Here is a 14,812-nt window from a genome sequence, read left to right as displayed (position 1 = left end):
TAGACAAATGGCTAAAAAAAAAAAAAAAAAAAAAAACCCAAAAAGAAGGTCAACGTCATTAGCCACCAAGGAAATGCAAATCAAAACCACAAGATACCTTTTCACATCCACTAGGATGGCTCAAGTAAAAAAGACAGGCAATAACAAGTGCTGGTAAAGATGTAGAGAAACTGGATCCCTCATACACAGCTAGTGGGAATGTAAAATGGGGCAGCCACTTTGGATAACGATCTGGCATTTCCTCAAAAGGTTAGACACAGACTCGCCGTATGACCCAGCAATTCTATTCCTAGGTATAAACTCCAGAAAATTGAAAACAGTATGTCCACACAAAAACTTGTACACAGACATTCATAGCAGCATTATTCGTAATAGCTAAAAGTAGAAATAACCCAAATGTCCCTCGACTGATGAACAGATAAAGAAAATGTGGCAAATCCATTAATGAAATATTATTTAATTATGGAAAAGGAATGAAGTACTGATATATGCTACAACACGGATGGACCCTGAAAACATGCTAAGTGAAAGAAGCCATTCACGAAAAGACCACATGTTGTATGATTCCATTTATATGAAATGTTCAGAATAGGCAAATGTGTGGAGACAGAAAGTGGATTAGTGATTGTGTAGGGCTGGGGGAGTTGAGAGGTAAAATAGGGAATGATCGATAATGGGTACGGGTTTTACGGGGTAACGAAATGTTCTAAAGTTAATTGTGGTTGATGGCTACACAACTCTTGTGAATATACCATAAACTATTGAATTACACACTTTAAATGACTGAATTGCATAGTATGTAAATTAAATTTCAATAAAGCTGTTATGAAAAAATGTATGTAAGGAGTGGAGCACATTGCCTGGCATGCAGTAAGGTCTCAATAAACAGTAATAAATGTAGTACTGTGCCCTTCCCTCTTCCTGATGCCACTCTAATCCTGGCCAGAATCACTACTAACACCAGCACTGCAGAATATGTCAGGCTCATTGCTGGGAGCTGATTCCATACTCAGTGGAGGGTCACAGGTGAGTCCTGAAGGCTAATATCCCAGGACTAAGAGTCTCCCTCCAATACTCAGATATTTAAATAGGTAACTCTTGGAAAACAATGGCTTCCATTTATTGACACTATTATGTGCCAGGTATTGTGCTAGGATCTTCACAACTATCTTCCTCACAAGAACCATACTAGGCTGTTATTATAATTCCTATGAATGAAGAAACCAGGACTTTGGGCCGGCCCAGTGGCTCAGGCGGTTGGAGCTCCATGCTCCTAACTCCGAAGGCTGCTGGTTCGAGTCCCACATGGGCCAGTGGGCTCTCAACCACAAGGTTGCCGGTTCAACTCCTCGAGTCCCGCAAGGGATGGTGGGCTGTGCCCCCTGCAACTAGCAACAGCAACTGGACCTGGAGCTGAGCTGCGCCCTCCACAACTAAGACTGAAAGGACAACAACTTGAAGCTGAACGGCACCCTCCACAACTAAGATTGAAGAGAACAACTTGAATTGGAAAAAAAGTCCTGGAAGTACACACTGTTCCCCAATGAAATCCTGTTCCCCTTCCCCAATAAAATCTTTGGGAAAAAAAAAAAAAAAAGAAACCAGGACTTAGCGAGGTTATCTAGCGTGTGTCAGGTCACATCAGTAGTCCACGACAGAGCTGGCCTATTCAACCCCAAGGCTTATACTCTTTTCACTATACGGCTTCAGTATTCTTTCCTTTTACTTATTTATGTTTTACCCATCCTTTACAATTCAAGCAGCCTGATTTTCACTTATCTTCCTTTTATCTATCAAATGAGTTAACATTTTCTTTTACATAGTCTTATGTGTTCTCAGATTGCTTCATGTGTATATACATTTGAATATGGCAGGTGCTCAATAAATACTTCTTTAGTGGATGGTTGTTAAGATGTCTCCCCAAGCAGAAAACAGGTTCTTAAAGGATAGATACTGTGTCTTACAGTTCTCTTTATCCTTCATACAGAGAAGGCACTCATGGTTATCTAGGCTGGCCTATGGCTGGAGGAGCAGACATTGCTTGACAATGGTTCTCACAGACACCATGCTTTCTGCCCATGGTCTGGAAGGTTTCTTAAGAAAAGGACCCTGCTCACCTCATTATTACCTTATCATAGTGTAGCATGAGAGGTTGCACACAGTGGGAGCTCAGAAAAGATGTGATGAGTTAAAAAGAAGACTGAGTCAGCACTTACTCTACTGGAGACACAAGTACAGACCTCCCGTATGAAGCCCCAGCCCATCTCCTCTCATTCCCGTGAAAGGGACGGGGGAGAGCAGCAAAGCTGACAGAGGACTTGACCCTGCCAGTGGCCCTGGACAGTCAGTGTAGCATCCCCTCTGGCCTCTCCTTTGACCACAGACCCAGTCAGAGCTTTCCAGAGCCCGTGTTTCACCTTCTCACCATCAGATTCACAGAGTTCAACTTTCCAATTGTCTTCTCAATGTCAGTTTTATAGTTTGTTTGAATCAGGATCTAAATCAGATTCCATACTGCTATTGAGATGGTAAAAAGAATATTGGAGGTGGGGGGAAGTGGATGGGGAGTATAGAGAAAACACTGGCCGTGAGTTAATTGCTGAAGGTAGCTGACGGTACATGCGAGTTCATTATACCATTCTGACTACTTTAAAAAAAATTCAAAGATTAAGGCAAACGCTTAAGAACTCTAACAGAATACAGGTAACCCCCGCATAACACGGTTGTTAGGTTCCTTAAAAATACCGTGTTACACGAATCCGTGTTATACGAAACAAAGAACTAGTACAAAAAAGGGGGTTAAGTTCTAAAAATAAAAGAAACATACTATTATGTTTTTATAATTAAGAGAAATATCTTTATTAAAGCAATTTTCACCAAAAGTATAACATATTAATATGTATTAAATAATGTTTTCTTCATCATCACTATTAAGCACCATTAACTGAGGGCGTTTTCTTTTTGACAAGATATCTTCATCCTCTGAGCAAAATAGATTTAAAATTCTAATAAATTTTAAAATTCTGCAGTCAAATCTGATATGACACCTACGCTCGAATGAAAAATTTCAAATGAGGTCCGGTATCTTTTGCTATTAAAATCTCTTATTACGTTCCATGTTATTCGGGGATTTCCCTAATTTCGAATGAGATAGTTTTGCTCTTAAAAGTACTTATTACACTCCGTGTTATTCAGAGATTTCTCCAATTCTCAAACTGTGTTAGAGTGAAACCGTGTTGTAGAAGTGCCGTGTTACACGGGGGCTACCTGTACTCTCTTAACTACAACCCATCAACACCCTGTTTGAACCTCCTTTACTTCACACCCCTCCTAACACTCAGAGCAGTGACATGTTCACAGGTATCCAGATTCCGTTTGACTTGTCCTATAATTACTCTGAGCTCACCCTCTCCCCACTATTCCCCCCCACCCCCGTCCTAACCAAAGCAGTATTCTTTCAGCTCCAAAGACTCTCTATGCAGGGCTGGCAGCAAGAGGAAGAAGCCTGTTCTTTGCGTCTCAGCCAGCTATGCTACTTGGTTAGCCAAACTTGGTCCCTCTGTGCTCCCATCTTTACACCTGCTTGCCTCTCCTCCTCTCCTTTTCTTCAAGATGTTAAAAACTTGCAATAAAAAACAAATACAAAATGCTGTAATTAATAGCCAATTCCAAGCCAACCCAGCATCTCTACTAATAAACCTCAACACTTGCAAAAAGAACAATAAATTCTGCTCCTCTCTGGTTCTGAGGTGGTCTCTTTTATATACTCCGCGTGTGTGTATGTATGTGGGTAAGTATGTCTACATATATATTTATTTTCCTTTATTTCCCATCCAGGGAGGGGCAGAATAATGAACTGCGTGCGTCAGGGAAGATGAATCTGAGATACTAGGGAGCAGTGCAGTAAAAAGATTAAAGTGTTATTATTGTTGGGTTTTTTCCCCCATGGTCCATTGTGACAGCTCGACCGTCATCTGTAAAAAATGTCTCAGCGAGAGATAATCATCGGAAACTCAATAAAGCGTCAGGGGGAGCCTCAGCCCCCATCAATCACTGGGTGCCTGGAAAATTTCAGCCCTCTGTCTCCCTTCCTGCTATCCATATAAATGTCTCTAATATATTTTGTGTGGTGTGTGGGACCCATCCCTGATTTTGAACTTTTGATGAAAAAATATTTATACACAAAATATGTAAATCAGTTAAAAATCACAAGACTAGTTCTTTGCCACCCCATCCCACATTTTCTTATTTTTTATAAATGCATCAAATTTATTCTTTTTAATAAAACATGTCAACTAGTCTATCTCCCTCTCCCAGTCACATATACATATAGGTTTGGAGGGCTAGAAGGATGGACACAATTAACCTAACTGGCTGATACACTTCATCTTGAAGTTAGCCAAAGGGCCTGATGGACTGACAGTGTGTTGTCCATCCTGGGGACTATAGTGGCCGCCACTACTGAGAAGTGACACGTAGAACCACTCGCCCTAAAGGTGCAACACGGCTCTGACAATGATGAGGAAGAGTCAGGGACATGACTGAAAATAATAACTTGCTCAAACAGCTTTTGGCCAGACAGATGCCCAAGCTTTCCACAACTCTGGGCAAGCCGGAGGTTCTGAGCTGACTATGTGTGAGGTACACGCAGGCTGAAGTGCTTGCTGGGTTCTCCACAAAAGTGGGAGACAGTTCTGCTGGCATTATCTCTCTGCCTCAGTGCCCTTTTAGTGCCTACATCGCAGGGCTGCTGGAGCACACAGTAACTATCAATAAACGTTGCCCCTGCTGCTATAGCTATCGCCGTCGTTGTCATCTCATCCCTGCCTTTGCATCTCCACCCTGGAAGGAAGCTTCCTGAGGTGCCCTCTCTAAGATTTCAAGACTCCTTTCTGTCTAAAGGATGTAACATCCAAGCATTTGATCTGGCCCCTGTTTACTAACTGCATCTTTACTACTCATTATTCTCTAAAACGAGTCTTCTGCTGTGTGGATGCTTCACCCCAAAGAGTTCACTTGCTGGCCAGAAACATATTTTTCTGTTTCCCACCTCTGAATGTTTTGGACATAACACACCCCCGTTCTCTGCTCATACCCAATTGCACCCCGCTTCAGGCCCTCCATAGAACCTTCTCATATAATACTTTAAGGCTCAAATACCACTTTATTTCCTTGACTGCTTCAGCCAGAGATGACCTTCTCTGCATTCTGACAGTCCTTGTTGTCTGTACCTCCGACTGGATTCTTGTTGAGTATTGTCTTGGTCATGTCTTCAAACTCAATGACTATTAATTACTGTTCTTGCTGGCACCTTACACTTACATGATACCTTGTATTTTCTCACGTTCTTTCGTAAGTACTTCAATTTGATCTTTATAATAAACCTATGGTATAAGAGATAGTCTCTACAGATGAGAAAAATCAAGGCAGATAAAGAAAATTGTCCCAGGTCATGCAGTTAGGTGACGGACAGACATTCCTTGGACTCTAAATACTGCTCGGCTCTCCATGGATAATCGTTTCTACCACTGAAAAGGATTCGGAAGGCTGTGTGAAAGACTGTGAAGTTCTCATGAAGTTCCCTGAGAGTATGATGAGGATGACGATTATGACGTAAAACAGAAATTTACATTAATGGAATTCCATCTATGTTCTAGGCTTTAGGCGAGGGATAAATACACTATCTCTAACTCTCAATAATCTTTATTTTACAAATAAGGAGACTGAGCCTCTGAGCGGTGCAGAAAATTGCCCTAGGCATCACAGCTATGAAGCGTTCTGTACTCCCGTAAGACCATGGCGTAAGCCACAGCCTCTGCAGGAGTGAGGCTTAAAGTGGCAAAACAAGGTCTCTTCCAGGGAGAAGGTTCAGATGAGCTTTGTAAAGCAGTTCAAGCACAAGGCCACAACTAATACCGGTATTCTAGACCATGCTATTCAAAGAGTGGGGGCCTGTGAGAAATGCAAAATCTCGGGTCCCACCCCAGACCTACTAGATCAGAATTTCTGGGAGTGGGGCCCAGCAATCTGTTTTAACAAGCTCTCCAGGCAATTTTTATTTCCTTGGAAGCCTCATTACCCCCATCTAAGTCCGAGCTCGCCCAGGGCATACATCCTCTCTGCTGTGCCTGGGTAGGGCTGGGCACGCAGTGGGTGCCAGGTGGTTGTCTCATACTAAATTGATGAGCTAGGATGAGCCCACTCCTTGGCATGTCCTGGGGAGGGGGAGAAATATCACAGGGCGCAGTTCCATTACCACCAGTGGGGACTCCTAGCCAGCTCCTGAACTCCAGGGCACTTGTCTACTGGTTTGTGAGGTGCCAGCCTGCACCACCCTATTCCCCATCTGAAGACACAGAGATGGGGAGGTCAGCTTCCTGGACCTGCAGCCCCTCGAGCTGTGGGAAGGAGCCACCTGGGCAGGTCCAGCCTGGAAAGCCAGGCCCTCTACCCCCAGAAGGGTCCTATGCCAACCCAGCCTCTACACAACTCATCTTTATTCAGCTGCCACTTGGAGCTGAGAAGAGAAGTTGATTTATAGTCTGCTGTGGCCACGTTTCTGCCGTGTTTTATTGTTTTAATTGTACATATGAGAGGCGCTGAGTACTTGCTTGCATTTCTGACAGCCCCAGACACCCAATGTTTATAACAGTTACTTACAAGCAGCCAGCGGCATCCCCGGCTGGGCGACTTGCTTTCTGTTACCACTAATTTACTGCCTCCTCCACCTGAGGATTGGGGCCCATCACCCATCAGCCAGCCACAAGTGGAACTCTCCCGGAGTGGGGACGGGTGGGGCTCAAGGCCTGAATGTATGTGGCCAAGATCAGGGAATGAGCTGGTAGAGAAGCAGCAGTGATCCCTGTGCTCCCCTCCACACGTCTCCTCTGCGTGCCTTTGCTCAAGCTGTGTCCCCTGTTTAGAGTATCTTTTTTTTCCCTCCTCTTTACCCTCCAAAGCCCAGCTCAAATCCCACTTCTTCTAAGTACGTTACTTGCTCTGACAGTGAGCCTAGAGTTTTCAGAACCTTAAAAATGGCATGGCTCACAGGGACTTTGGAGGTATAATCCCATGTCCTAGGGCAGGAATACCCTTCGTAGAATCCCTGATGGACAGACATCTAGCCTCTGTCAGTGGCCCCTCAGTCAGAGTTGCTCAGTACCTCCAAGGCAGGAGCTGAGCCTGCCTTACACCGAGCCCAGACCCACCTCCATAAAGAAATTCTTCATCCATGCTTTACGTATGATTCTCTCTAGTCGCCCTAACAATCCTATAAAATGGGTACTGTTATCCCTACAAATGAGAAAACGGAAATTCAAGAACCTTAAGTCACTTGATGAAGATCACACAGCTAGGAAGTGACAGGGTTTAGATGAACCCTGACTGACTGGCACCAAAGCCTGACCTTTCTCTAGGACACTATCATGCCTCTGTAGATGCCACTGAGGGCTGGGGAGCAGGGACGGAGGTAGTCAGACCAACAAGGTTTCTATGCCAACGCTCCCGCATCACGGGCACCAGGCTTGCCCTTTACCCAGAAACCCGAGCACTGACAAGGGTGGAAGAGCCTGTGATGTGCCCAGCTGAGCAGGCTTCCTGCTGAGGAACAATGGCCACATGTAAAACATGGGAAGCGTGTCACTAGGAACGGGGAAACCAATTACAAAGTCTCAGCAAGGAGGGCACAGAAGTTTCTTGCGCCCGTTCCGAGCAAGCAGAATGGATATAGAGCCTCTGAGAGAACATAAGATAATGTCTCCAGCGCCATCTGGTCTCCTCGTCTGGATCCTCTGTTCCTCTTCACACGTTAAACACATGAAGTGCTGGTACCTGAGCGGGAGACTTGTCCTCTCATCCCCTCTCTTTAACTCCTTTCCTTGGGCAGTTTCAGTCACATCCATTGTTTTAACTACCAAACAAATGCCGGTGACTCCTAAATCCCTATCTCTTGCCAGACTTCTCCTTTGAACTCCAGACCCACACATCCAACTGTTCACCCAAATCAGAAATCAAGGTATCACCAGGGGCACCTCCTTTTCTACCAATTCCTAGATTCCACTGAGACTCAGCCTCTTTCTAGTATTTTTCTAACATCTGTTTTCTCTGTTCCCAAAGATCATTTTAGAAATCCCCAGAAATTATAAGTGCATTTTGGGGGAGAGGAGCTTCTCATCCAATTCTCCATCCTTTATCATCCTCTAAAAATCAAGAGCCATTGCTCATTTCTCCCCTCCAATTCATCCCCCACCCTGTCACAATGGTCCATCTAAAATGCAAATATAAACTGAGCATGACCCTGCTTAAAATCCTTTGGCAGCTTTCAGAAAACAGTGTGAGCTCCCTAGAATTGCCTTGCAAGGTCCTTTCCTCTTGGAACTCCGCTTCCCTCCCCACTCTTACTCCTTGCTGTTCTTCTCAGCACGGTGGCAGAAGATTCCACCCGTCACCCACCCACCCCATGTCTCTGCATGTGTTGCTCCTTCTGCCTGGAAGGTCCATCCCTCTTAGTCTGCCTGGCAATTTCTGACTCATCCTTGAGACCCAATTCAAAGTCACTTACGCTGTGACACTTCCCAGACACCTGCCTGACCTGAGGGGGAGCTTACTACCTGTGTCAGTGCTCCCTACATCCTTTGTACATCCACCTTTGCATCTACTACTCTACACTGTGGTGCCTTGTTCATAGGTCTGGCTTCTTTCATGACGGAGGGGCTATGCCATGCATATTCATGTTTGTATTCTCCGCATCTGGCAGAGCGCCTGAAACTCAGTAAATGCGGGCTGAATTATAAATAAATAAAAGTGATAAGCAATTATAACTGTAGGACTCTACAATTCACACATCACATACTTTATCTCTTCATCTTCTCAACAGTACTGATGAGGCAGACAAGGGATATATATCAGGGAGGTCTTGCCAAGGTCACAAGCTATAACTCACCACCTCCCTTCAGTACTGAGCATAGGTTGCGATCCACAGAAGTATCCATTAGAAATTTAGTGAACTTGATGGACTTTGGCACGGACTCTATGCTCTAATAGTGAAGGACCATCCAACTTTCCTGAGCTTGTGACTTTCCTGTGAATTTGCCCAGACACATTTTGGGCAAGGGGCTTGCACCTCTTATTCTGCTCCACCTTCCTCACACACTCCCGTAAGTCGGGTAACTTCCTGTGAAAAAGTCAGTCTAATCTAAAGAAAGGAGAACCAACCACAGGATTCTTTTGTTTCTGTTTACTTCATCAATGAGAATGAGGGAGAGCGGGGTACAGTGCCTTGAATATGGGAGGCAACCAATAAATACGGGATGAATGGATGAAAGAAGGAGATATCTTTAAATGGAAAAAGGAAAGAAAAATATGGCTAAGGAGGAGCTAAAGGCCTAGTCTGCCAAGGAGAAAGGGGAGCCCTGAGATTCACTAAAGGACTGCCACTGTCTAGCTGTAGAGCCCATGAATTTGGAGAGCAGAACAAACACATCCAAATCAACACACCAGGGAAAATCAGATGAGCTGCCAGAAAACTGTGGCAGGCAAAGGTAGCCTGGAATTTTCTTTTTTAAAGTGCAGAAGAGAGGTAGATCTTCCAAACTATAAAACAGTGAGTTTATCTTGACAAAATTTCTAGAGTGTATTTTTTTAATGATTCTTAAACACTTAGGCATCACAGTATGGGTCCCATAAGGATGAGAAGACCACGCCAGAATAACCTAACATAACATCCTTTGGGAAAGGGCTACTGAGCAAGAAATATGACAAATGCTAAAAATATTTTTATTTTAGCAAGAAATCTGAGAAAAATCTCTTAAAATTCTGTGGACATGATAGAGAAAGGAAGGCTAAAAAAAAAAAAAGAGTTTGGTGGATTTACAGTTGTGAATGTTGAATAATGCTCCAAAATCATCCTGCTCATGTGCTCCAGGGCTCTGCACTTCATAGAGTCCTTATAAAGATTCATAGAGTCCTTATAAAAACCAAAGGCTAGAGCGTAAAGCACACGGTGGTGGGCATCTTGTCTAACTCGACAGCGCCTAGAACAGTGCCTGCTATACAGAAATGTGATCAGTAAAATTTTTAAAAACTATTTTTGAATAAATGAATCCATAGAAAGCCTGTTCATTAAATTTGCAGGTGACGCAGAATAAGAGTTACTTAATATTTTTATCTTTATTCATGATGGATACAATAGCCTTTTCCACTATTTTTGTTGTCTATCTACCTACCTACCTATGTACCTACTTACCTAGAATGTAGGCTGGCTAGAATAAAGTTCAAACGATTCAGAGGAGGTTGACAAAAACAAAGAAAGAAAGGAGGAAGGAAGCAAGCCAGCAGGTAGACATTGCTGAGTTAGACAAGATCCCTGCCATCATATAATTTTTGCGCTAGTCTTTGATTAAAATGGAAGGAAGGAAAGAAGGGAGTTAGAAGGACAGAGAGAGAGGGAGGGAAGGACGGATGGAGGAAGGAAGAAGAAAATATCTAGAACAGCTCAACTACAGCCTCTCGATCAAATCCAGCCTGTTGCCTGTTTTTGAAAATAAAGTTTTTTGGAACATATCCATGCACATTCGTTTGTGTATTGTCTATGGCTGCTTCTGCACTACAATGGCCAAACTGAGTAGGCACAACCAAGACCAAAGGGCTCACAAAGCTTAAAATGTTTACTATCTGTTTCGTTTTGCTTTTCAGAAAGTTCGCTGACCACTGATCTAGAATATTGAATATGATGTAGAATATTGAACGGTTCTCTGGGGAGAACCATTAGAACACAAAGGTATAAAACTTGAATGCAGGGGGTAGAGATGGGTGCAACAGCAGAGGATGGACCAGATGGTTTCACAGCTCTGAGATTCTATGAAATCAGAAATACTTACTGAGCCCTGCTGGGATCCTGAGAGCAGGAGAGAAAGCACTCCAATAATCAATCCCTTCCCTTCTTCCTGGCCCTGCCCTCTCAGGAAAAGCTCCTCCCTGCTTTCTGGTGAGAGCATCTGAACAGAAGACAGAGCTGTGTCTGAGTGAGGAGAGGACAGCTCACAAGCTGAGTCCCCTTCACAACAGGCTGCAAATATAGGGCAAGTTTGGTACTCATGAAATTCTCTTCTGTTTGAAACATAAAGTGAACATAATTCCTCCAGTTCATTGGGGAATCCAAGGAGGCACAGGTCATGGCCTGTACATGGAACTGTCAGCTGAGGAGGAATGAAAAGACATGAGCAGATAAGAGTTCATATAATCATACAAAAGGCCAAGACTTACAGAACATTCAAAAGAGCAGCAGAGGGCAGGTTGTAATAATTGCCAAGGACGGGGAAGGCTTTGAGGAGGAACTAACTGCAGCAATGGAACTTGATGGAGGGAGCAGCTTTAGAGGCGGGGAGGTGGGGAAGGACAACTTCTGGGCAGCGATGCTCTGATGCTCTGGGCATCCCCTCATGCTGCCGAGGTGAGAACCCTGCTGCAGCAGCAGCGACACCTCCTCTCCCTGGGCTACCGTACCCACATCTGTACGGCAGCGTCCCTGGCAGCGCTGATGGCTGTGTGCACTGCTCCCTTGGCTGAACCTCCCGCCAAGTCAATGTTCTGACCCTCAGGCAGTCAGCATTGCTGCCTGTCCCCCTGGCTTCACTGTCAGCCCTGAAGCAGCCACTGCTCAGGTGCCGTGTTGCTAGACACTGAGAGGAATCTCAGCCTCTGCGAGCGATCCAGGATACGGGCAGGCAGCGGGGCCAGTCTGGACAAGCAAAAGCTCAAATACTCATTTCTGTCTGCAGTCAAAGCAACCTGCCCTTTTCTCGACCCCACCTTTGAAAAACTACTCACTCGAGGCAACGCGGACTGACTTGCCCAGGTAGGTACTCTTGAACAGACAAGTGACCAAGCCCTAGTACAGGTGCACACAGCCTCTTTCTTCTTCTGAAGTCCAAACAACCACCCATACAACATCCCGGGTAGATATTGATGACCATTCCATTTGATAAGCATAGACCTCAAGACACAGACAAGGTCCACTATTAGTCCTGGGTCATACAGTAAGTTAAGGGCCAGTCCCAGAGATAGGACTGGATTTTACACACTAGAGGAGGAAAAACAGCAGCATTCAGAGTAGTGTTGAGGCACTTCTGAGGCTGAAGAAACCAGTGAGGCCACTTTCTAGTTCTGGGACCGGGACGGGACAAGGGCAGTCTGCAGGAAGTAGAAGAGAAATAGATCCACATTCCATGCAGTTGCCTTAATTATTTTATGGAAACCTGCTCCGTCGCCTGCTCATCTGAGGCTCCATAGGCTAAGGTGCTTTTGGGAGAACACCAGTTGGAAGGCTCCTCTGCCATTCATAAAATCAAGCCTCTAATTTATTCCCCAAGACTTCTTACATGACATAAATGATAGGCCTGAAGGACTGTGAAGGCCATCTGTCCCGAGCCCTTTGGGTTCTCCACGAGTTCCCAGATGATAAGAGACTTGCAGGCCCTCACCCTGCGTTGCTGGTAGAGCTGGCACAGAGCTGGCTGCCTGGTAGCAACAGGGAGGAGAGTGCTCAGAACAGTGGGGGAGCCTGCACTTACCTTCCAAAGAATGGATTCCCTGCTCCTTGGCGGTTTTGTAAACACTGCTGAAATCGTCCCCAAGGTTTGGGTCAGCACCAGCAGCAAGCAGAACCTGCACCACACTGAAAGAAATCAGAAAGTCAAAAGTGTCAAAAGCAGGAAAGGCCCAGAAGGAAAAGACCCAGATTCTGAAGCATGTTTGGAGATTGGATTTGCCTCTGCTCATAAGAGATACAATGGAAAGAACAAGAACTCTGTGAGTACCAAAGATGGGGGTAGGAAAGCTGGCTCTGAAACTTACTGGCTGAGAGACTCTGGACTGGCCAATAGACATATGAAAAGATGCTCAATGTCACTAATCATCAGAGAAATGCAAATTAAAATCACAGTGAGGTATCACCTCATACCTGTCAGAATGGCTATCATCAATAAATCAACAGACAATGAGTGTTGGCGAGGATGTAGAGAAAAGGGAACCCTTGTGCACTGTTGGTGGGACTGCAAATTGAAGCAGCCACTATGGAAAACAGTATGGAGGCTCCTCAACAAGTTAAAAAGAGAACTATCTGTGACCCAGCAATTCCACACCTGGGTATTTATCCAAAGAAAATCAAAACACTAATTCGAAAAGACATATGCACCCCTATGTTCATTGCAGTGTTATTTACAATAGCCGAGATATGGAAGCAACCTAAGGGCTCATCAACAGATGACTGAATAAAGACAATTGGATATATACAATGAAATATTACTTGGCCACAAAAAAGAATGAAATCTTACCACTTGCCACAACATGGATGGACCTAGAGGGTATTATGCTAAGTAAAACTCAGACAGAGAAAGACAAATACTGTATGATTTCATTTATATGTGGACTCTAAAGAACAAAATAAATGAACAAAATAGAAACACAGTAATAGATACAGGGAACAAACTGATGGTTGCTAGATGGGAGGGAGCTGGGGGGTTGGGTAAAAAAGGTGAAGGGATTAAGAAGTACAAAATAGTCACAGGGATGTCAAATACAGCATAGGGAATATAGTTGATTAAAAAAAAGAGACAGCGTCTGGACAAGTTACTTAACACCTCTCTTAAGGCTTTAGTTTCCACAACTATAAAAGACAAAGTGTTTATTCAACAATTACCTATCAAATGCTTACTATGTTCTAGTCACTGTTCCAGGAGCTAGGGTCCGTGCCTTCATGGAGCTTACAGTCTTCTTGGAAGGACAATTTAGCATAAAATTACAGCAAAGTGTGATAAAGGCTATGATGGAAGAGATACCATTTGCAGTGGGAAACCAAGAGAGGGCATCAAGACAGGCCTCCCCGAGCACGTGGTGTTTAAGGGACTGAAGACGTGAAGGCTGAATAGCTAGACCTGGGATAGTGAAGTGGGAGGACCCCATGCATTTACGAATCCTGGAGGCAAAAGAGCACAGTGCTTCACCCAAAGCAAGTGGAGCTGCAGTAGAGAGTGTAAGTGGACAAACTGGGGGAGATGAGGTAAGCCACTGAAGGGCTTAAAGGGGGAAGGAACATGACAACATATGTTTTTTCTCCCCACTTCAAAAGATACACATACTTTAAAAACTGCAAACTATATTGAAATATTAAATTAAAAAATGAAAGTCCCCCCGTATAGCAATCTCCTTAATCTCATTTCCAATGGTAACCACTGTTTCTAGTTTGGGGTTTTTCCTTCCAAACCTTTGCTATTGGAAGAATCACTCCAGTGCCTGTGTGAGAATGGACCAGAGGGAGTAGGACCAGAGGCAGGAGCCTCCACAGGGTCCGTATAAGGCTGAATGAGGTAAATGTATAAAGCACCAAGCATAGTGTTTCACCCAGGAAGTGCTCTCTATGTGTTAGCTTCCCTTCTATTATGTAATGTTTCTGCGAAGCCTTTTTTTTTTCTAATACAAAAAGGGCTCCTTGTGTTCACTATAGAAAATTCAGAAAACGTACATAATCAAGAAGAAAATGTTTTAGAAGATACAATATCCTTCCAGCTTTTTCAATATATACATACTTTTTTTTTTTTTTTTACAAAAATGGGATCATACAAGGTCGGATAATTAAGTTTCGAACTCATCCTAGAAAAAGTGCTACATACCTCATTGCTGAATATCACTACAGTCACCTATGAAGTGCTCCCCTTGGGAAGCTATGCACCGACAAGAGCACCTAGTCCACCCTTCAAAGCAATTCTGGAACTCTTTTTCTGGAATGGCCATCAGAACTGTCATCATATTACCCTTG

General features: G+C 44.1%; 1 protein-coding gene across 2 annotated transcripts in view; it reads right to left on the bottom strand.

Moving 5' to 3' along the window:
- CLPB (ClpB family mitochondrial disaggregase) overlaps positions 1-14,812 on the bottom strand; it is a 136,137-nt gene that overhangs the window by 73,880 nt on the left and 47,445 nt on the right. For both annotated transcript variants that reach the window (XM_019744405.2, XM_074335827.1), the window contains one exon: positions 12,570-12,673. In XM_019744405.2, coding sequence (XP_019599964.1) covers positions 12,570-12,673 — 104 coding nt within the window. The remainder of the gene's footprint in view (positions 1-12,569; positions 12,674-14,812) is intronic.

The sequence above is a fragment of the Rhinolophus sinicus genome, linkage group LG06 (assembly GCF_036562045.2).
Source record: "Rhinolophus sinicus isolate RSC01 linkage group LG06, ASM3656204v1, whole genome shotgun sequence".
NCBI classification, from domain to species: Eukaryota; Metazoa; Chordata; class Mammalia; order Chiroptera; family Rhinolophidae; genus Rhinolophus; species Rhinolophus sinicus.
The sequence above is the reverse complement of the archived record's forward strand: the minus strand, read 5'-3'. Positions and strand labels throughout refer to the sequence as shown.